The sequence below is a fragment of the Vespa mandarinia genome, chromosome 2 (genome assembly GCF_050613455.1).
Source record: "Vespa mandarinia isolate Hongniang chromosome 2, ASM5061345v1, whole genome shotgun sequence".
NCBI classification, from domain to species: Eukaryota; Metazoa; Arthropoda; class Insecta; order Hymenoptera; family Vespidae; genus Vespa; species Vespa mandarinia.
The window spans coordinates 6,247,501-6,270,535 of NC_140811.1; the positions used below are offsets into that span (position 1 = coordinate 6,247,501).

General features: G+C 37.5%; 1 protein-coding gene across 11 annotated transcripts in view; it reads left to right on the plus strand.

Moving 5' to 3' along the window:
- CASK (peripheral plasma membrane protein CASK) overlaps positions 1-23,035 on the plus strand; it is a 127,391-nt gene that overhangs the window by 39,149 nt on the left and 65,207 nt on the right. The window contains exon 1 of one of the 11 annotated variants that reach the window (XM_085664866.1): positions 15,187-16,534. The exons of the other annotated variants lie outside the window; for them this stretch is intronic. Coding sequence (XP_085520992.1) covers positions 15,626-16,534 — 909 coding nt within the window. The 5' untranslated portion in view covers positions 15,187-15,625. Of the gene's footprint in view, positions 1-15,186; positions 16,535-23,035 lie in introns of those variants that run through there. 11 annotated transcript variants of the gene reach the window in all.

Consider the following 23,035-nt stretch of genomic DNA (forward strand, 5'->3'; position numbering starts at 1 on the left):
ATACCAAAGAACAATAGAATCCTACGAGCTTAACGTCACATCCTATGATAACGCAAGCTATGGTTCTTTTTATTTAGTAATTCTTCCCTCCCCCCTCCCTCACTCTCTCTCTCTCTCTCTCTCTCTCTCTCTCTCTCTCTCTCTCTCTTTCTCTTTATCTCTGTCGGCTGTCTTTCTATCTTCGATCGTTGAGAAATTTCTTTTCAACAGCCTTTCGCAAAATGAAATTATCTCTCAACGTGCAACCATTCGAAGCAATTCTAGCGATGTTTCGTTAGTTGGGCTGGTCATGAGCGCATTGATAAGTCTGGTCGCGACAGGCCAGGATGGTGAACGAAAACCAATAATTTTGCGGTTTCCTCGAGAAGCCTAACCATATTCTCCATCCGTGAGACAAGCTTCCGCCGATTGCCAGCATATTTCACATCGATGACCCTCCTCTCTTCTCTGTCTATCTCTCTTTCTCTCTCTCTCTCTCTCTCTTTCTCTCTCTCTCTCTACTACTCACCTCGTCATAATCGATTCATCGGGTTAACTGCGAGTAGTTCGCCTCTATCGCTTGATCTTCGCTCCCTGACATTGCTCCTGTTCGCTTGGTTCTCTCGTCGACGATGAAAAGCTTTCTCTTGAGTCTCGAGATATAAAAAGTTTTGCCTTGGAATATTTTCTTTTTTGCTTTTTTTTTTTTTCTTTTTCTTTTTTATGGTTCTTACCTCTTCTCTACAAAGTTTTTTCTTCGATGAAAATTATACGTCATAATTGAGCTGCTTCGCAATTGTGAAAACTATTATTATTAGCATTAATCGTTAATGCTAAAAATTGAAGGATCGTGCTGCAATTCAAAATTGACGTTTAAGAATTAGAATGGACTATTTACAGAGTAAAAATGAAGAGGGGAAAGAAGGATGGAAGGAAGGTTGGAAGGAAGGAAGGAAGGAAGGAAGGAAGGAAGGAAGAGGCAATCGAGCAAAGTTCGAATAACTCTCGCATGCGATCGATCTAACTTAAGAGGATTAATTTGGCTCGAGGAAAAATAGCGAGGTGCCATTTAATTGCTAACGGTCCCACCTCTTAACTTTTATTAGTTTAGATCGTCGCTCGTAATGCGATCTATTAAAAAATTTTCCTTACTTCCGGGAGGGAGGGGTTTTTTTTGTTCTTTTTTTCTTCTTATCACTTATTATTTCACAAGGGAAAACTTTTTTCTTGTAGTAGTTTTAAATGCTATCATCCTTCGTAAACGAGTAATTCTTTCTTCTTTTTCTTTTTCTTTTTCTTCTTTTTTTTATGTTATTAAACGTCACGAACGGTCGGAAGATCTTCACGTCTGACAGTGAATTTTCTCATCGCGACTACTACGACTAATTCCACGTTTTATTACACCTCGTACACCACTTTCGGTACAAAGAGTGAAATCACGAAACGAAGAGGAAGGAACTTCCGACGCCCTGAAACTTTTAATTTGTAACGTTGTTTGATGTTTTATCCGTCCTTCGTGGTATCTGCTCGTTTATTTTCTAAAAGTTCTAAATATTGACTTTACGAGCACGTTACTTTCTACTTCACGCTTCTCCCTACTTTTTCTTTCTTTCTTTCTTTCTTTCTTTTTTTTTTTTTTTTTCTTTTTTTACTTTCGTTGCCACAACTAAAAGCTTTCAGACCAACTGAATGAGAAAAAATCCAAAATTAGCGAGAAAAACTTGAGCATATCGATAACGTTTCACTGAAATCTAATCCTAATTGTTTTGTAGAAATTTTAATAATAATAGTGAATAATGTTTCGTCATTAATACTTTTCATTAATTTAGAACGGAGAAACATAATCTGACGATTTTCATCGATTATCACGGTTTAAGTATAGCAATTCATTATCCGTTAAAAGCATCTCTTGTAAGAATAACGTAAGATGCATAGGAATCTTTGTGCGAACGTTATTAATGACTATACTCGTAATATAGAACGGCCAAGGAAACTGTGTGGTGTCCTTGGATTTCTCTCATTAACCACATTCGTATTCCCTTTGCAAAGACGTACGTTCTCGTCTTTTCCGTGTAAATTCGTTTCCCATGTGGACCTGACTGAGCTGCTTTCGGCATGAGTCTCTAACGATACTTACTTTCCCTCTCTTTTTCCTTAACTAAATTCATTTATCGTCGGCGCAATACAGATCGTCAAGAGATATTCCCCAAGGTGATAGCTTAACGAATATAATGACGTCTAATTGGGTAACTTTAAATGAAGCTTAAGTAACTACCGATCTTAAGGGAATCGTAGAAGGTAGAAGCTGAGTTAAGATTAAGTTACTCGTTTCTTCCTTCATTCCTTTCCGGTTAACCACGAAATCTTATATATGTATATAATGTAAAAAAAGAGAAAACAAAGAAAAAAAAGAGAAAGAGTAAAGAAAAGAAAAGATAGGAACGAAGTAGGTAAGAGATTTTCTTAATTAGTTTCCAACCGTAAATACGAGTTGAGGAAGCAGGTGTCCATGACATCCGCTCATTAAATTTTTAACGTCGGTCGGACGAACGGAGATAGAGCTCCATCCTAATGGCCAAATTCCTCTTGTCTCATTCTCGAGTACTTTGGCCTCTCGATGGAACGAGAGAGGAGGACATTCAAGAGTACCGTACTATATCTCGAAGAGCAAGTATGCTTTGTCTCGTTATTAGGGTGTCCTTCGTTTCTCACTACGTATATGCGTAAATCGTTTTGACGTTAAATGAAGTGTTTTGCGAAAACTTTTCAACGATATTTCGAGATCTATAGGTATTTCAATTCAGCCTTTCATAAAGTCGCAACAATTATTCATAAATGTTCTATCAAAAAATGATCACTTATGTGGCGTTCGATATTCTGCAATGTATATCGACGCGAGTATATAATTACGTACGTTGTTTCCACAGGGAAAATTCGATTTCGCCTTCCTGGATAACGGGTACCCACGCCAAGCACAATTTTCTCAATGAATTGCAGCACGAATATTCGTTCCTTTTATCGGCGAGGATTTACGCAAATTGGTAAACAGAGCACGACGAAGCGCACCGCTGACGGTGGGCGCCGTTAGCGTCAATCGATTTAATTTTCGGATCGCCAAGAAAATAAAAAATCCTGCGTGATTGCGTTATCGATAAGATAGAAAGAGAAAGAGAGAGAGAGAGAGAGAGAGAAAGATAGAAATAAAGGGATAGTTATAGATCGTATAATAACCATAGAGTGGAATAAAAAAAAGAAAAGAAAAAAAAAATAATAATAAAGAAAAGATTGTCGATTATATCGGAAAATTTTACGGGAGTTTTACTCGCGAACGAATAAGGAGGATTTATATTTCCTTTTTTCTCCTTTCCTATTTCACTCCCCTCTTCTTTTCCTCTCCTCTTTTTTTTTTCGTTTTTCTTTTTTTTTTTTTTTTTTTATTATTATTCAGAAAAAGAAAAACGAAAGGAAAACGAGGCCGGAGGGCCGAGAGGTCCGTACGCTGTGCTGGTCGTAGCAGACCTGCGCGTTAGCGCATTGATTGAATTTTGTACCGGCAAGCGAGCTAGAGAAGGGAAGGAAGGGACGAAGAGAAGGGGTGACCGAGGGTGGCGAAGAGAGGTGGCTGACGAATGACGGGACGATGGAGTCGAGCGACCGGAGGGGGTTGGGAGGGTGAAGGTGTAGAAAGAGGGTGAGACCACGAGGATAGTTAGATTTTTGAAGTAGCACGACTGTCCGTGGGTGAGGGATCATGGGGAGGGCGAGGGTGAGGGTGAGGGGGGGATTTAGAAAAGACGACGACGACGAGTCGAAATCGGCCAAGAGTAGGAGGATTCGTTGGAGCCAACCGTGAGACTTTCCTTGGCAAATATCTCCGTTTGCTATGGCTGCTGCTACGCCCGTTATTCTTTCAAAACACGGCCCCGAAGTTAAGCGGCACCCTTCCTTTCCCATCCATGTTCTCTCCCTTTCCTTTTTTCTCCTTCTTCATCTTTTTCATCTTCCTCTTCCTCTTTTTCTTCCTCTTCTCCTTCTTGATTCTCCATTTATCCTCTCGGTTCCTTACGGTTCACTCTCTATTCCTATTCTTCAACCCTTTCTCATTCCCCTCGCCACAATTTTTCTCCCTACGCACTTTTCTTTATGGCACGGAGAAGAAAATAGCTTTGCCAGTGCTTGCGAGATGGCATCGAATTTCGAATTTCGATTTTACTACTTTCTTCAATTCCCCTTGAAAATTCTTCCTTTACGATCACTTCGTTCTTGCCAAACGAGAAAATTCTTTCTCTTCTTTTTTATCCACGATGATGTTGTTGTTTTGTCTCGAGATAAACGAGACTTAATCCTAAATGTGAATATGGTCATTCAATATATGTACATATGTATATAACAGATATAAAAGTGAGCGTTTTTATTTCTAACCGGATAATCTCTGCAGCTAGAAGAACAGAAGTATCGTTGCGATTTCTCTAAGCTCTTTCAAGCTTCTTCTTTCTATCTCACAATCGTTATATCGAATCCGCGGAATTACGTTCGTGCAATATCGAAAAACTACTCAAAGCTACGAGACGAAACTTTCGAAAACGTTCATGCGAAAGTCTCCATACATTACCATACGTGCTTCCCTTTTTTCTTTTTCTTCTGTTTCTTTTGCTTTTTTTTTCCTTTCTTTTTTCTTTTTTCTTTTTTTTTTTTTTTTTTTTGCTTTCTTTCTTTTTTCCTTTTTACCGAGAGACGAGGTATTCTCTGACGTTAAAAATTCTCTATAAATTCACGTTTCTCCCTTTTTACATACAATATTTATGCGTTGTCGTTATTGCGGAATATCGTTTCCTTTATTCCCATCGCGAAATCGCTTTGACCTAAATCAAGTAGATCGGTATCCCTACGTAAGCGCGACGTCGAAAGGGCAAAACGAAATTCGAATACCCGTTGGAAGTGAGCCGATTTAAGCTGTCAATGAACGCTAACGGAATCCTTTTGCGTTTTTACGTCTTTCTTCATAGCACTGGCAAAGAAATTGAATATAAGCCAAATACTAAAAAGGCAATTATATAAAGCGAATCTATAGCTTACATACATATACGTCTAAATGTTTGTGCATCTGCGCTCACATTTGTGTCCTCATATACGTATTTACTTGCCAGGGTATTTCTCAGGTCTGTAGACCGCGCGAATCAATTAACGGGACGGTCTAGCGATAAGCAAGAAGAATGAGCTTGCTTACGTACGTAATTACCGAGCTGAATACCTAATAGGCGTCGTATTTCTCTTTTGCGTTAGCTATAGTATTCGTCCGAGCGAATAAATTAAATAAGAAATCTCGATTTGCTCGATTTTATTGCTTCTCCAATTTTTACACATGTGTATTTACAAATGGTATATAGAAGGGTATCCGCATAATACTGCATTTCTTATCCTTACGATAATAATATATTTTCTTAATAAATTAATGAAACATGTATCATCTTATTCATATGAAAGACCATCTTTGAAATTAGAAAGACTTCATGGTTACAGTCATTCACGAATACCAGCACATTGTACCTATGCGCTGATGTGTATTCGCTAAAGCTTAAAGAGATAGTATACGTACGCGTTTATGCATATATATACATAAGCCGATGAACGAGTGGCGAAATCAACGTTTTTCTCTAGGGCATACGATCGGTGCCCTACGGGAGTTTGGCAATATTACTAGTTCTTGTTTTTCTCACGGGTAAGCATTGAGACCGTGCGCGTTTTGTCATCGAGCTTCTTTGTTTGCTTTCAAGCATAAAAGCACCACGCTCGTGTATCTCGTTCATACCTTCCTTCTTCTACCTCTGCCTATCGTCCTCTCTTGTTTTTTATTTAGCTCACTCTTTCTCTCTTTCTCTCTTTCTCTCTTCCTCTCTCTTTCTCTCTCTTTCTCTTATATGTATCTATCTCTATCTCTAATTCTGCGTTCTTCGCTACCGACAAATAGACAACACGTATTTTTTTTCTTTGGCACCTACGCCATTTCTCTTTGTAACGACGCGAAATAAAGATATTCTTTTTACGTACGGTCACCTGACTCTTCTTAATACACGTAATTAAATTATTAAAATAAATTAAAAATATTTATGAGTTTAATATTATTGTTAAAAATCATTTGATTTTATCGTTAATACAAATTGTCGGAATAATGGAGTGAGAAAAAAAAGAGGGGAAAAGTGAACATTTTTGAGACTCTGCCAATCGTGAAGTTAAGTTCATTGCTCGTTTTACTTCCTGCTCGAGAAGAGACATAGCGAAAGGAAAATTTAAGGAAATGGCAGTCCAGAGGCATCATCTGTAGGGAAATGCATAGAAACGAAGTTACGATAAAATAAGGCCGTAGAAAGTCTAAGGAAAGAGATGGACTATAAGAGAAACGACTGCCAAACGAAGGTCTCCAAACGCGTTTTCACATTTTATGGCTAACTGCCTAAAAATCTTCTCTTTTTAACGTAAAGATACTTTTTGTATTTCTAGGTACGTATTTTTATTCGATTTTAATAGAAAGAAAACGTCTTGTGACGTTTAGTTTTCATTTCTTATTTCATTCATATAAAACTTGATGAAAACTTTTTATTTTATAAATCAAATTGCAACAATTTGAATAATTATTCTTTTAAAATCTTAAAAACGTTGACATTGATCTTTGTATCTTATGAAAAAAACTTATCTTATGAATTCGTTGATTTGAATAGATAGATCAAAGTGTCCTTCTTGAATTATGATCGGTGACGAAAATACGTTATTCTTTTATGATCATACACGAGTACAGTATCGATATCTTAACGTGCTCTACTTTCTCAGCATCCGGAATGTAAATACCCAATTCTGTTCAGGATCGTCTTCGTCCCTTACGTCTTATTTTGAACAGGCGTGCTTGATTTTCTACGAAAGATATCGAGAAAATCGCCAGGACTTCGTAGGTACATATATGAAAGAAGAAGGAGAAGAAGAGAAAGAAGAAAAAGAAGAAAAAGAAGAAGAAGAAAAAGGAGAAGGAGAAGGTAGTCGTGTTGAAATTTTTAGATCCTCCTTTTCGAAACGACTGGCTTCGTCCAAGGCTAGTTCCGGGTCTTTGAGCTTTCTACGTGGATAGGAGTTTTACTACGAAGGCGCGGCTAGCTTCTTTATCAAGCTGTTTTGTATTCACAGCCACGCGCCGGCTCTCTCTCTCTCTCTCTCTCTCTCTCCTAGAACATCTTTCGCTTTTGGCATAGATCATGATCATACACGAAGACGTTTTGTTTCCCTCGTAATATCGTCGTTGGTTTGTGTAGTTATTTAATAAAAAAAAAAAAAAATAAATAAATAAATAAATAAAGAAAGCGATCTGTCTCTCTTTTTCTTTTCTTTTTTTATTTTGAAAATTCGAGGCGCATTTATGTCGGAATATTACAGGAGAAAAATCGATGGTTACCTCTTCCTATCTCAATCGATGGATCTCGAAGATAAACATTATCAACGAATCGACGTAGCCGCGTAATATGCGAAGCATTGGCCCGTCGCGAAGAAACTCGATAGCCTTCGACGTTGGATCTTCGTCGAGAGGCAACTTGAGAGGAAAGAAAAAAGGCGCGAACGTGATAATGTAGTAGTAGAGTAATAGTAACCTGGCCGAGGTAGCCGTGTTGAAGGCCGAAACGGCGAGGAAAAACGAAGAATTGATGCAATGTGAAGATCGTCATGAACCCCCCTGCGACCAGGGACCCGTTTGGCTCCAGGTCGCCGGGATGCTGTTATCATTCGTGGAACCCTCAAGTTTATCCACCATGTGCGATATGCCAAAGGCCGTTATTACCGTTGCAACAGTGTCCCCTACGACGTTCCGTACCTCTTGTCCATCCAACATCCTATCAGGAAACGGATCTACGAGGACAACAGGAACATCAACCCATTCGTCAGCGTTCCGTCGAGACGCCATCACCAAGACGTCACGAAATCCTCGACAGGCGACCAGCCTCGAATCCTCACTATCATACCCATCCACCACCTAGTTATGCGCTCAACCGATCCGCTAGTGCGACTCGTCTCGGATCACCTGGTGCATCTCTCGGTCAACGTTCACCTGGATCTCGTAGATCAAAACCTCCTGGACTTGATCCTCCTCATCGATGGATCGGAGAAGAGACCAAGAGATCCTTACCGCAACACGTCTACAAGTATTATCTCGCACAGACCAAGGAATATCGCCGGCAAAATCTCAAGGTAACATTTATGCCGATACAAAATATGTCTCTCCGTTTTGCTCTCACTCTCTCTTTCTCTCTCTCTCTTTATACATATATATATATATATATATGTATATAAAAAGATATATATATATATATATATATATATATATATATATATATCTTTTTCTCGCTCTCTCTCATTCGTTGTCCGGAAAATAAATTAGCCAAGCGCGTATGTCGTTGACTCGTACTACTGCGGTCTGACCATACTCCCTTTAGTTAATTCGTTTTACTGTATGCTTTTTAGACTTAACCACACAATGGTACCTTGTGCTCTCGACGTTGCGATTAATATAATGGAAGTGTAATTCTAAAGTTAATTGAGACGTCGATCAATTTAGATTTTTATCTTTCATGTTTAAATGTATATGCGTTCGTGCGTACGTTCATTCTAATATTTAAATGGATTTCACAATAGATATTTTGGAATATAGGACGTTTTGGAAAGATTTATTTTCAACGATTTTGATAGGAAATAGAGATTGTATCTCGAGCCTCGGAACAGGCGATGGGATAAAGATTCATGTTTAATGGCACTTCGCGTCGAGGAGAAACGTAGTGGAAAGATTTTTCCTTATCTCGTGATGCCGAAGTGCTTGACTGCGTTGTACTATCGGCTTAACGTGCTTTAGCAACATCGATAAAGCCGTAGGCTCTTGTGCTTGTGAAAAATTGAAGTATTCGATCGCGGAAAACCATTCGTTTCGAACCTGAAATTTATGAATCTCACACGGACAATGATTTCTACAATGAAAACAAAATTCAAATGATAATTCGTGAAATGTTTATATAAACAGATTGATAGAAAATTCGATGAATATTTAACGAAATAATGATATCGAATGAATGATAAAAAAAAAATATATATATATATATATTTATTTATTTATTTCTCGTAAAAATATTTGCTTATGTTTTATATTTTGGCGGGTAGTACAGTTCGGTGGCGCTACTACAAACTGCCGTTAACGAGACACAGATGGCAGGTCCAACTGTATCCTGCTATCCCGATACAGAAGTTACTTCTTCCTCCTTAAATATCTTCGCCATTTTCTCGTTTTGTTTTTATTCGAAACAAAAAGAAACTCGAGTCGAGTCGTACCATGTCAAAAGAACTGAATCAACGCGAAAGGCGCAACATGTATCTATCTTTTTACAAAAGCATCACTGAAAGAAAAAAGCTTTCATCAGTCATTCCTTTTTTAGTATAAATACAATGTCGAACAAATATTCCACACGTTTCCTTTAATTTTTCGAGAATTGTATATTCACTTTTAATTTATTAATATGCATTTCCTCGTAGGAAATAATTTATGTCAGAATCAATAAGATAAATAATTTTATTTCGAATGATAAAATGAATAATTTTGAATTAAGTTAAACGATCTATATGAAAATGAAAACAGAAATGAAAATAGAGAAAAGAAGATAAATAAAAAAAAAAAAGAAAATTCCAGGAAATAAAGGTTCTATTCATCACTATTGATGTATCAAAGTTTTATAGCACATAAATTACTGTATCACGTAGGAAGGAGAAATCGATAAAGTCCAATTTTTTCTTTTTTCCATATGACACAATATTCATATATCGGATTCCTGGGTGTAGACGTCGAATGAGACAATGGAAAAACATATTGTTTACAATAGCTATATATATATATTATATATATATATATATATATATATATATATATTTCGTTAGAAAGAACCACGCAAGCAACATGGATGTTTAAGTGTTAATAACAAATTAGAAGTCAATTTTAATAGGGCAAAAAGGGTGTAGCTTGCACTATGCGCAACGTGTGGTGAGGAGCTTATATATAGCCATCTAGTATGCTGGTATAATAACGCATCCGAGGTTGCTTCGCGTAACGAATATCAAATGACATATAGTACTTTGCCTGAATATCAAATAGCTGTTAAGGCCACACTAACGAAGAGACCTCGACCATGGCTTTTTCACTACTATTTTCTACTTCCTCTATTCGTACTTATACCGGACTATGAGAAAAATGAGAACTCGGCCATGCCGGCCTGCATCGCATCCGGCAAAGCCAAGCAAGAAAAGAAATGCTTCCTTCGGAAGATAAATACATATACATACATGCAGATATATATATATATATATATATATATATATATATATATATATATGTATATCTGCATTGGTTCTTCTTTGTCTTTATAAACTGGTCGTATTTATTTTCACCGTTAAATTTGCTTTTAAAATTGAAAAAGAAATTTCCGAAGCTCCCTGGTAATTACCGCTATTAAAATTATAGTATCGAGTTTTCCGTAGCCATACTTCCTGCTCCACTTATTAGTCGTGATAACTTTATAAATTATTGAAACACTTTTGAAGAAAATAAGAAAGCACCATTTTCAACTAAAGGCATTACTTTATTAAAATGAATATAAATATTATATTGTTCTGATTGTCATAAAGACTTTGAAATAATTTAAAGTATTTTAAGAAATATTCGATCATCTTTGAAATTGTTTTTATAAACGTTATATAATAATGCTGTCTGTAACGATATCGTAGAAAGCGTAATCTTCGGTTCGCTGAAAGGTATAAACATTGACCCTTTGCTTATCGATTCCAAACGCAAGGCATTCACAATGACAATGGCTCCAATTGTTGACTCTTCGGTTACCACGGTGAATTTAACGTCCGTTTGTTTACAATATTGATTTCTATGTATGCGCCAGTGTCGATATTGCCCTGCGTTTTTCGAATGGCAACGTCAATGAACCTTATTGATTTGAAAGATGAGAATTGCATCGAGCGCTTTTCGATAAGTGATCATATAAAGAGTGATTAAAATTTTTCTCGAAAACTGCTAATCGCATCTATCTCGTTGCGTGTTTCAGGTAAGTGAGGAGAGCCAATTAATTAGCCTGCTAAATGTCGGTCGTATTCGACAGGTAAGCCAAGAATTACGCAACGCACGAGAACACGTTTGTATTCGATAAGCGTGGAATTTGGGTCGGTCGAAAATTCGTCATTACCTTTAAAATAGGTCATCAGGACTATCGTAGGAATCACGATACCTCGAACGGACCATAGTGGTATTAGTTTTTCCAATGGTAGCTGTACGCTGGCCAGCAACAACAATTTGTGTTGTACAACTTGTTCAATGGAACCAATCGGTAAAGTATTTTGACGAAAGAAGAGAAAGCTTTATCTCGGACAAAAAATGTGCGATTATGTGTATCGTTATATGCGCGAATCAATAATCGAATACCATAACAACCCCCCGGATGCGTAACTGATAACGAGTGCTCGTATCAATTGCATTTTGATGTTCTCGAACGTGTTAATAATTCTTAAAAACGATATACACCGAGACCGGTAATAAATATTGAAATCACCGGCGATATCCTACAACTTTTTATGGATGTTCCTCCATTTTCAAATTTTACCAACAATTCGTAACGTTCTCTTTTTAATTTCAACGAACTTATTCCAATGTTTACATCGATGCCATTAAAGATTAAGTTTACTCATTGTAATTGGAATACTCTTGGACTCTCGCTTAGCACTCATTTCGTTGAATATTTTCAATGTTTCAATGTTATGATCAAAAATTGAAGAGCCAGAAGTTATTTCTTTCGAAACACTCCGTTTAATGAAATCCTCTGATCGAAGAGGGCTCGTTGATGGATGTTGGTATTTCCGAGTCCCATCTTCGTATTGACAAAGTCTGTGGGCACTGACGAAGTACTTTTGAAAGGTCTTCCGTCTCCGTTGACTGTCGACCAAGGATAGAAAATCGGAGCCAAAATAAAAAGCTAACAATTTGTGCCAAACTACCAGATCTTGTTACGATTTCTGTCCTTCTTTTTTTTTCATTCACATTCTTTCTTTCTGTTTTTTTTTCTTTTATATATATATATATATATATATATATATATATATATATATACTTAAAGAAACGTGTTTTGTATTACCTTACATCGAATATCATTCGATAGTCAGAAATTCATTCCTCTAACGTTTAAGGCTTGTATGCACTTGGATTTGTTCTAGATTCGAATAATATATATATATCCATTCGTCATCATTATCTTGTCTTCGAGGAAAACTTAAGAACAAACGATCGATGGCGCAACGAGTCGTTAATCTTTTGAAGAAAAGCCTTCATTCAAACCTTTCTCCCTTTTTCAACTGTTTCTCCCTTTCTCGTATGTTCAAGAAGGAAAAACGTCTACTTCGTTGACTTGATTGCACATTCGCGGGCATATAGAGCATTGTTAGCATAGCCTTTTCATTTAGTCTAGAACATTTCATTAATCATCATTGACATTCATGGATGTATATTTCTTCTTGGTTAAGAATTTATCTAGGACAGCTTTGGCAACTTGCAATAATAGGAAGTTCCTTATTACAAAATACGATTATGGTTTCGTAGAGGAACGTAAAAATTCATGATCTTTTTCATGTTTGTCGTATATAATAGGATGACACTGTGTATATAAATTGGCACAATAGACATTCTTCTACGAACGCTATAATTCGTTATTATCGATTCGATCTTGAAACGACCGTTTTCAATTTGGACGATGGGAGCAAATATTTTTTCTACTCTCTTCGACTTTGTTCTGTTATTTCATAATTTCTTGGCCGTTTATACTAATGCAAGGAACGAATCGATCGAACAAAGTAAAAATATGCAAGAATACGCGAGAGAATTCTTAATAAGGTAGATAACTCGCAAACGCCTTATCATTTAGAATTGAAGTTAAAGTTGAAGGAAAGTAGTTTGGTATACCACTCGAGAAGAGTTCGAACTTTTCGTGAGCTTTCATTGTTGAAGAAGTTGCGAAATATATGATGGCATGTCGACTCGTTTACTTTCGGTTTTAGACTCATCTTTCGTATACGAGAATCATCCGTCAAAAACGTACATATGTAGATAAATATACATATACATGTATAAAAATTTACAACCTAGTTATATATATATATATATATATATATATATATATATATATATGCATATATATATATATATATATGCATATATACATATATGCATATATATAAATATAAATTTATACAATTATATAAAAGACATACCAGACGTGAAATCTATATATTTCAATGTGTGTATTTCGATCGAATATGAAACTTTGTGGAAACTTTGCGAAAGAAGACGGAACACATTCCCTCTCGTTTATTCTTTTTCCATCGTCTGTTGCTAACGATTATCAATAAGCATTAATCCTCTTAATGATTGGAAAAACGGATATTGTGAACTGTAAACCATTCTCCCTGCAATCTACTGATCGATACAACGATAATCACTCTCGGAACTAATGATGTTTAATATACTGAATGGATTATTTCCGGAAAATGACAACTGCAGGATACGAATGCTACAAGGATCATCAATTGTCTCATTTTCCTTTGAGCTCTTCCTCGCTTAATAGTCCAACTCGTGACTACATACGTACATACATAGGTATACAGATATCCTGGCAAAGGAAGACACGACATACATACCTGTGCAATGACTACCACATACTAACGCGTTTTCGACATCGCATTTGCATGCACATTTGTGGCGATGCCGAACTATTTCGAACGATTACATACATATCTCTCTCTGTCTCTCTCTCTCTCTCTCTCTCTCTCTCTCTTGAAATAGACCTAGAAGATAAGCGAGCGTTTTGATCTAACGGTAGAACGAAGAAATTAGAAACGCTGAGAACTTGACTTTCTCGAGAAACAAAAGTCACTTCGACTGCTATTCGAAACCGCTATGAGATAAGTTTTACAAAGGATAATCAAGTTACGGCTCTGCAAATACAACATCATACAAATGTAGAGATAGTAGATTGTTCTTGTGACTTTTCTTCTTGATCTGGGTCAATTTGCCCGGAGTGATACGTCTTTCTTGTAAGTCAGTGATAAAACAAGATAGATAAAGGGGACGCTCGTGTGGTTTCAACTTTCAAACACTTTTCGAAAATCCCAGTGCGATGTTTAAATATACGAACGAATAAAGAAGGTGATATTTTTTAAAGGGAACTTTTCTAAATTTCGATTAATTTACAAAAATTGTCAAATTTATTTTAATAGAAATAGAAATTTTTCTTATATTATTTTCGACAGAAGTGAAAAGATATTTGTCCAAAAAACAAGCGTAAAAAAGGAAATGCGAAAGCGAACGTAATGTCATCCCCACGGAAAGCATCTATAAATAATTATTGAAAGCAGTATGATAGAGAAAAGTCTGAGGGAGGTCTGCGTACTCGCTCGCACGTATCATCAGGAGTAGCCTTGGCTCGTAAAATCGATTGCTCATTTTTCATTCACAATTCTTTTGCAGTTTTCTGCATTGAATAAAGGCCAAACGTTTATCCGAGATAAGAAAGAAAGTGAATATTATCCGACATGACAGAAACAAAATACGAAATGTCGATCATCGACATAAGAAGACAGAAATGTAAAAAGATGATACGAACAAATAAAATTATCAGGGCAAAGACGAGAGAGAAAGCGTGTCTCTCTGTGGTTGTCCACGAAGAAGAACGATGAGAAATACGAGCGTGGAAAGACAGAGAAAGGAAGAAAGAAAGAAAAAAAGTGGACGATGCGGGAGAAGAAAAGAGATAGAGAAGGGGTAGTAAGGTCGAAATCGGGGTAGGAGAGTGAAACCGAAGATGGTGGGCGAGCATTGCGGTCCGGAGGGACGAAGGAGCAGCAGCCGAGTTACCAGTGCTGCCATTGCTTGCGAGAGGGGTCGCCGCTGGATGTGGATAGCCCTGTTCGTTCGTTGAGGGTGGGAAGGGATGGATAGCTGGTAGGTGGGTGAACGCGTACGAGAGAGTAAGAGATAGATAGGGATGAAGAGAGGGAGAGGGTGAAAGAGAGAGAGAGAGGAAGAGAGAGAGAGAGAGAAAGAGACGGTGGTGGGTCGGTTGGTTTGCGTGGACGATCTGCGCGGCAGTCGAGGCCGCGAGGCTCAGTGCTGGGGAGCGCGGCACCGCGATGCGTCGGTCTTCCGTTGCTGCCGCACTCGCTCTCACTGCTTCTATCCTCAATCCTCGAACACTTTTCTCTTCTGTCGCGTAACTCTCCGTACGCTTTGTTACTCGTTTTCCGTCTTTCCGTCTTTCCATTATAGCTCTCCTTTTTCTCGCGCGTACGTTGCATTAATAGTTCAGTCGCGTCGTTCGTTCGTTCTTTAGTTCGTTCGTTTGTTCGTTCGTCCGTTGGTTTGTTCGTCTGTTCGTTTGTTCGTCAAGTGCGTTTCGGTGTTCATACGCGCGTGTGGCATCGACGAAGAGTGGTAAGGGTGCTACTGGACATGGCACCGGACAGGGCCCCATGTGGCGTTACGATTCGTGAGGAGGCGCGTTGACGGCGAAGCGACGTGTTGGAAATGGATCATCCGTATGCGGGAGGTTGGGTGCCTCAAGGTCATGTCGGAGGTAGTGGTGGTGTCGGTGGTGCAGCAGCTAGTGGCAGTGGTGGTGGTGGTAGTGGCGGTATTGGCGGTGGAAGTAACGGCAGCATCGCCGGTAACATCGGGTATTCGAATACGGTGCCACGATGCTGGGACAGATCGTGCAGATCGACCGACCCATCGCCTATGCGACCGATCGAACACGATCTGCGAACGACCGAAACGATGAGATCGATGGAGTCTATGAGATCGGCGGATTCGGTTATAAGGCAACCGATGATGGAGTCTTCAGGAAGAACCGGCTCGATGGATCGTCGGCAATCGAGCAGGTCAATGGAGGCTATAGGTAGGCCGCAAATGATGGATCAGATACGCACCGAACAGCCCAGGCCGATTCATGATCATCTAGGAAACGTGCCGTCATCGATGTCGGCGGCAGGCATGAGGAGTACAATGGAACACCATGCGATGCGCGTCATAGAACATCCATGTCGTTTGAAGGATCATGCCAGTTACGTGCACGACCATCATCTCGGCAGACCCCACGAACACGGCTGCAGATCGGTCGAACATGTTTCGAGATTGCTCGAGCATAGGCTCGCTCATGATGCACATAGACCACCGCCGCCGCCGTCGGCGGGTATCGAACAAACTCCCTGTCGACCCATCGATCATCCTCCAAGGCCGACCGTCAACTACTCCTGCCGATCGCTCGAACACGCACCAGGAAGACCGATACCCATGGATTGCGTTATCTACGGACCTCACTCGCACACGCCGCCCAGATTACCCGCCGAGAGTCCCTTCCGCATCAACTGTCCCGTGCATAGTCCTTTTCGCTTCAGGCTCCTCAACGGCGCTGCTCCCGACTATCACTCTCATCAGGTAAATATCCTGATACTCTCGGCGACAACTTTCTAGACACCCGTTAGACTCTAAGACTTTTTTCCCCGAACAATCTCGTCTCATGCTCGAACGATCACGTTCCCTTTCCTTCTTGGGGAACTGGCCTTCGTTTAAAGGGCTTCGAATAACATAGCAAAGGGAAAGAGAAAGCCTTGACCTTCTGACCATAAGCGTAGGCATCTTTTTTCTTCCCCTCATTCGGAACGCTCGGATAACTCGGCGAATGCCATCGCAGACTCTCGCTCACGTGCACAATCAGTGCTTGCTCTATTTTTATCCTCCAGAGTACTTTCAACTTAGAGAGCAATTTCGTTCAGCGAATTAGAAGGTTCCCATTGAAAATTCTTCTCTCGCACTCTAATTATTTTTGCGCCCGTGCAACATATGTTCTATCCGATTTAATGTCGACGCATATATAACCTTTTTTCTCTCTTTTTCTCATACAAGCGTCTAAACGAAAATGAAAAATATTTAACGAACTTCGTCGATTACTTTACTTTACTTTACTTCTCTTTCGCATAAAATGCAACATTAACAATCGAACAAGTTAATTCATATTCTGAACGAGCAATATAACTCTTCGAGTAAGACTTTAGCACTTGGAAAGCTATCGGTTTTTTTTTCTTTTTTTTATTTTTTTCGCAAGAAAGAAATACAGAGTGTCCTCGAGATGGAACGCTTAAGGCGACGAATGAGACACTTCTTCTTTAAATTGACATGAAATTCCAGCTCCGAGCGTTTCGTTGCCTCGAGAAAAATGGATTAAGATTGATTGGCATGTTCTGACGTAATAGCATTCGAGAGTAACGGAATACAATTGCTATAGTTTTGTACTTCTCGCAATATGCTTTTATGGTAAAGTATATAGATGTGATTTTGCAAAATATAATATAATATATATATTATATATATAATATTATAAATATATATAATATTATAAATATATAATATTATAAATATTATAAATATAATATATATATTATATATATGTATATAAATAAATATAATATAAATATAATATATATATATATACTATTGCAAAGTATATATGCGATTTTCTATACGAAATAATAACATGTATAGTATTAGCAATAGAACGATATGTTCATGAATATAGATTCGATATAATTTTGCATTATTTATGAAATTTATTATGAATCTTTTATCGTACATTCTCGTACAATATCGTATAATGTTCATAAGTGAAAAAATATTTTCTCAAGAATGAAATTCTTACGGTAACATAATATCCTCTCTGTAACGTAGGAATACTTATCGCCCGTTAAATCTGATACTTCCGGAATATTAATTTCTTAATCGAATTAACGTCTCGTTTATATATTTAACGAGCAAATTTCATCTATTTGCCGGCAACATCGTAAATGAGATTACGAGAAATGATCAAACAAGATGCTAATTCTAATTATTATAAATATAGAGTAAATAGAACGAGTTTGAAAATTAATTCATTATTAATGTAAATATTTTATGATAAGAAAAGGTATTCTAATGAAAAGAAAAAATGACCATGTATGTAAGTAAGTACATTTAATCATAGTGGCAGTAAGAAAGCAATGAAGTAATATGGAGAATTTTGTTATCATAGTATTTATTATCTAACGATTAGATCGTTTCGTATCAATCAATTATTATAATCCTATAGAATACGTTGCGGTGCGCGCACGATAATTTCCAATGGCGTAGTTTCCAGATCGTCACGATTTTATCGTGTGTCATTGTGTTTCCTCTTTCATGTCGGTCATATATGAAGTCAATGTCACCTTTGTCCAACTACAAACTTATGTTCAAAAGGATCGTCGTGTTTACAGAATAGTTAACTAATATTCAACGTATTAGAATTCCTCGAAGCAGCTCATCAACGAAAAGAGAATCTTGTTGTATAGGTTTAGTCACGTTGGAAACATTTCACGTATCTTGATATGGATTACGTCCTTGAGAACGATATCTGTTTAGAGACATAAAAGAAAGCGATCAAGCTCGATCTCTCTCTCTCTCTCTCTCTCTCCCATTAACGTCATTGATGAGAATCCTTGCTATTAACATCTAGTGCATTCACTATGATGCCGTACGTCAACGACGATGTAGGTATAATAAGCCCACGTGAACTTATAATTAGATCTAAACTATTATCGGTCGACGTTAAAACTTAAACCTTCTATTTGTTACACGATGTAAGTACGTTTATCGTTGATCGATTTTCAACTTTTTTGCCTTTCGTAGTCAATCTTATCGTGAATGAGTAAAGAGAAAAAAACTTTTTCTTCGAAGTCATGTTATGGATTTTACCTTTTTTCCTTCTAAAATTCAGAGTTAAAAGTTCTGACCTAAAATCACATTCTAGGAGCATTATTTTTCTCTTTTTCTTTTTCTTTTTTTTTTTTTTTTTTGTTCGAAGGAGTGAGAGGAGAGAGTAGGAAGAGAGAGAAAGACGTTGAATTTCGCATTTTTCGTGTTAAAAAAAAAAGACACTGACGACGCCCACGTTGTGGCCTTTACGATCTGACCTATTTCACATGTGCTGAAACACAGGATTTTCTTAATCCAACCTCTTTCTATCCGCAAAGACGATTCCTTCTCTCTTCCCATATCCCTTGTCCTCCTTTCTTTCCTATCTTTTACTGCTTGAAGAACCAAGATGACAGGAATTCTCATATACATTATTATGCGAAAACGTAACTCTCACGAATTTGTTTTCGATCGATCGCTCTCCTGTCCCATATCTCAATTTATATTTATTATACATATAGATATATTTGCACGCAACGAAATCCTATACCATTTCGTCGCTGCGATTTTATGGACATATTCATACATTTGAAGCAATCATATACGATATCATAAATATATATATATATGTGTGTGTGTGTGTGTGTGTGTGTGTGTGTGTGTGTGTAGGTAGATATTTTATAATATATCTACTACCGCCGCTATATTATTATAAAAAGAGGTATCATATCCTCGAGATATATCCATAATAATGTCGTTTTTTTTCCTCTTTTCGTGCGAGAACTTCTTTTCATAAATGTCTATGTCGGATTTAACGTAGATACATCAAGCTTCATGGATATTGATTAATGTGAATTCCAAATCTATCCGGTTTAAATATTAAAATTTACATTGGCATCGATGTCGAAAAGGTAAATTCGTTCGATAGAATTTCTGAGTTCTTTTCTCATCCTATCAAATACGTTTTATATATTTATCAATCATTATTAATGAAAGAGGAAGAGAAAGAGAGAGAGAGAGAGAGAGGAGAAACAAGAGCTATTCAAAGATTTGAACATTCATTAATATTAATGACTTAATGAAATATTTATAGTACGATCCGTTACAACAGTGTAATAACAGAAACTACGCATAGGCCAATTTCTATGTCCATTTCATAGAAAGTTTGAATACAATGGTCCTTGGGTAATGGTAGACCCGATACAACTTGAGTATAAGAGGAAATGCTGTATTCAAAGCTTATAAACTATTTTCTCGGTACAATCATCAAGGTAAACTTGGTCTCCATTATTGCAGACCTTTGAAAAGCGAAATACGCTTTATATTTCGCTTTATTATTTGTAATAAAAAGAAAATTTGGAATGGTAATACACTGTGGATTTTGTTGGGTTAAGATGTGTGACTAAAGTAGAGAATAAAGAGACGAAGAGAAGAACAGGGGGGAAACGAAAGAAGGGGAAAAAAGAAAAATTCAAGCCGCGGAAATGATTTACGAGTATGTTTTACCCCATAACGGTTCATTTTGTATAACACAGCGTACTATCATTTACCCGTTTAATGGCTCATCGTGTCGAGAAAAGAAAGAAATGTCTAAACGAGCCAGCCTAGACTCTTCACAAAAAATTGAAAAATATATCCAGCTTCGTTCATCCATTCGTACATTTGAAAGATCCCGTTCTTATGAAACGATATGTTTACTTATAATTTTCCGCAAGAGTTCACGGAAAAAGTTGAAGACTTGGTCGATATTAAGACGATAGAAATCTTTCGATGTGAAAGAAATCGGAAGTAGACGCGTCGTTAAGCTTTTTTCCCCGAAGAGAAATAGGTACGTCAGGTAGAAACGACAATCGTAGTTTATTTTCGCTCGGTCGGTCCTTTTTGAGCGTCTTTTTTGCGGATGCGCGTTTAATCGATGGCCGACTTTCATACGTGCTGCTGCTTTCGAACACACTTTGTCGGCATTATGAGGAACCCTTTGTACGTAGGTAGGTATTGCCCAGCTCGTCCTCGCATTACGCTCCGAATACATCCAAGATCAATCTAAATATGCATCGTAGACTCGAACCGTGAAAGCTCGCCGGATTTTCCTGAAGCGTCGAGATCATCTATAGGGTAGCTACCTATACTTACTTTGTCGATACCCGAGATAGATCTCTTTGAATTTTGCTAAAATACTTCTTCCTTTACATTCGAGATATAGGTATTAGCGTCCATAATACCTGCGAAAATTTCCTCGATGATTCGAACAAATTTTCACTTCATGACATTTCTCTGAATAAAGTCGAGAAAGAAAGTACAAAAATACATAAATATCAGTTGGATTCGCATATAAATCAAAGAAGAAGGATATTCCAAGATAATATCTCTTTTTTTATTACGATGCAGTATTATGTAAACGATGAAACTAACGCGCTCTCTCTCTCTCTCTTTCTCTCTTTCTCTCTATCGTGAAAAGAAAGATAAGATTCTTCATTCCAGGAATTAATTTTATTTTAACGAACGACGACCGAAATGATCGTAAAAAAAAAAGGGGAGATATCAAGAAAAGGTATATCACAAAATTCTTCTTCATTAAATACCGTGATAGTAAAATTTTGTCTTTTTGCGAGGAAAGAAAAGAATATAAAAAAAAAAAAACTGCAATTATCGAAGATCCCCGAGATTATACAGTCAACTGCGTTATACAAGTTATCCTCGAGATAATAGCATACGAAGCAACGTTATTACTTTCGTCGTTGGATTATGGTCATCGTATAGGTAATACAAAAATTACTTTATATAGCGTTGACCCGTCGTTGAAAGAAGATCAATCATCGTTCAATAAATTTTATCCGTTAACGATCGAACATCCTTGTTCATACTTTTATCCTTTACGCTTTATCTTCTTCGAGTAGATCCGTAGCAAGCTCATAATTCTTTACTTTATCCAGGCATTACAGGAAAGGATACTATGCTACTGTATCCCGCTTTGGAACGCTCAATTTCAGCAATTATGTTCTCGACCTCGAGTAGGATTTCCCATTGGGATTGCTTATCGTCCAAGCCACCAACATTGTACCAAACGTTTTCATATACACACCGATAATCCAATCGAGATGATATGCTCTCTCTCTCTCTCTTCTTTACTCTCTCTCTCTCTCTCTCTCTCTCTCTCTCTCTCTCTCTCTCTCTCTCACTCCCGCTTCCGATGGTACAACAGAGATTTCTTGCCAAACGAAATTGCGTTTCCTTTAGACAAAAGGTCCCAGTCAGTGTCCAGAAAGGGGCAGGAACGAGTTCGCGGTTTTCTCTTTGTTTTCTAGCTTTTGTTTCGCCGAACTACATTTAGGAAGGATGCGCCGCCAAGATAAACGAAGCAGGCTTTCCACGTAGACTTCCGGTGGCTTCGTGCACTTTTATTGGCTCGCGAATTCCAGCCTCTTGTCCATTCGACCTCCCTTCGTTCCGATTACCAACCGTTCTTACTCGAGTTGTCCTCGACGCTCTAATTATTCTAGATCCGTTGAAACGAGCCAATTTCCAATGACCAACCTCATTTCTCTCTCTCTCTCTCTCTCTCCCTCCCTCTCTCTCTCTCTCTCTCTCTCTCTCTCTCTCTCTCTCTCTTTCTCTCTCTCTCTCTTTCTCTCTCGGGAGAGAATTCGTTAAACGTGTGTGACATATCAACTATTCTTTTTGTAATTTCAATAATTAATGTCACTCAGACGTCAAATAATAATTTTTTTTCCTTTTTCTTTTTTTTCTTTTTTTTTTCGTAGAAAGACATTACTGGAAATAAATGCGAAAATGTAAAAAAATTTCCGTTGTCTTAGCAAGTTTTGTAAAGACATACGTAATTTACTATATTAGACCCAGGAGATACATAGATAAATAAATAACAAACAAATTTATGATCCAAGTCGTAACATTGTTTTATTGTGATTTACAATGGAAAAAGACGATTTATAACATTGTTATCTACACGTATACATACACACACACACACACACATTTTCCACTTTGCTCTTGTAACAACACGAGACAATATTACAAATATATTCAACATTGCGAGAATAAACTCACTTATGAACACGATATACACATTTTTCACATCACGCTTGTAACAACATGAGGGAACGTTACAAATGTATATTCAACATTGCATATGGTAATAAAGCAGAGATCATCGATGATTCTCATTGGTTTTGCAAAATGGTAAGTTATTACAGGCTTTCCTTTTTGTTCGTGACT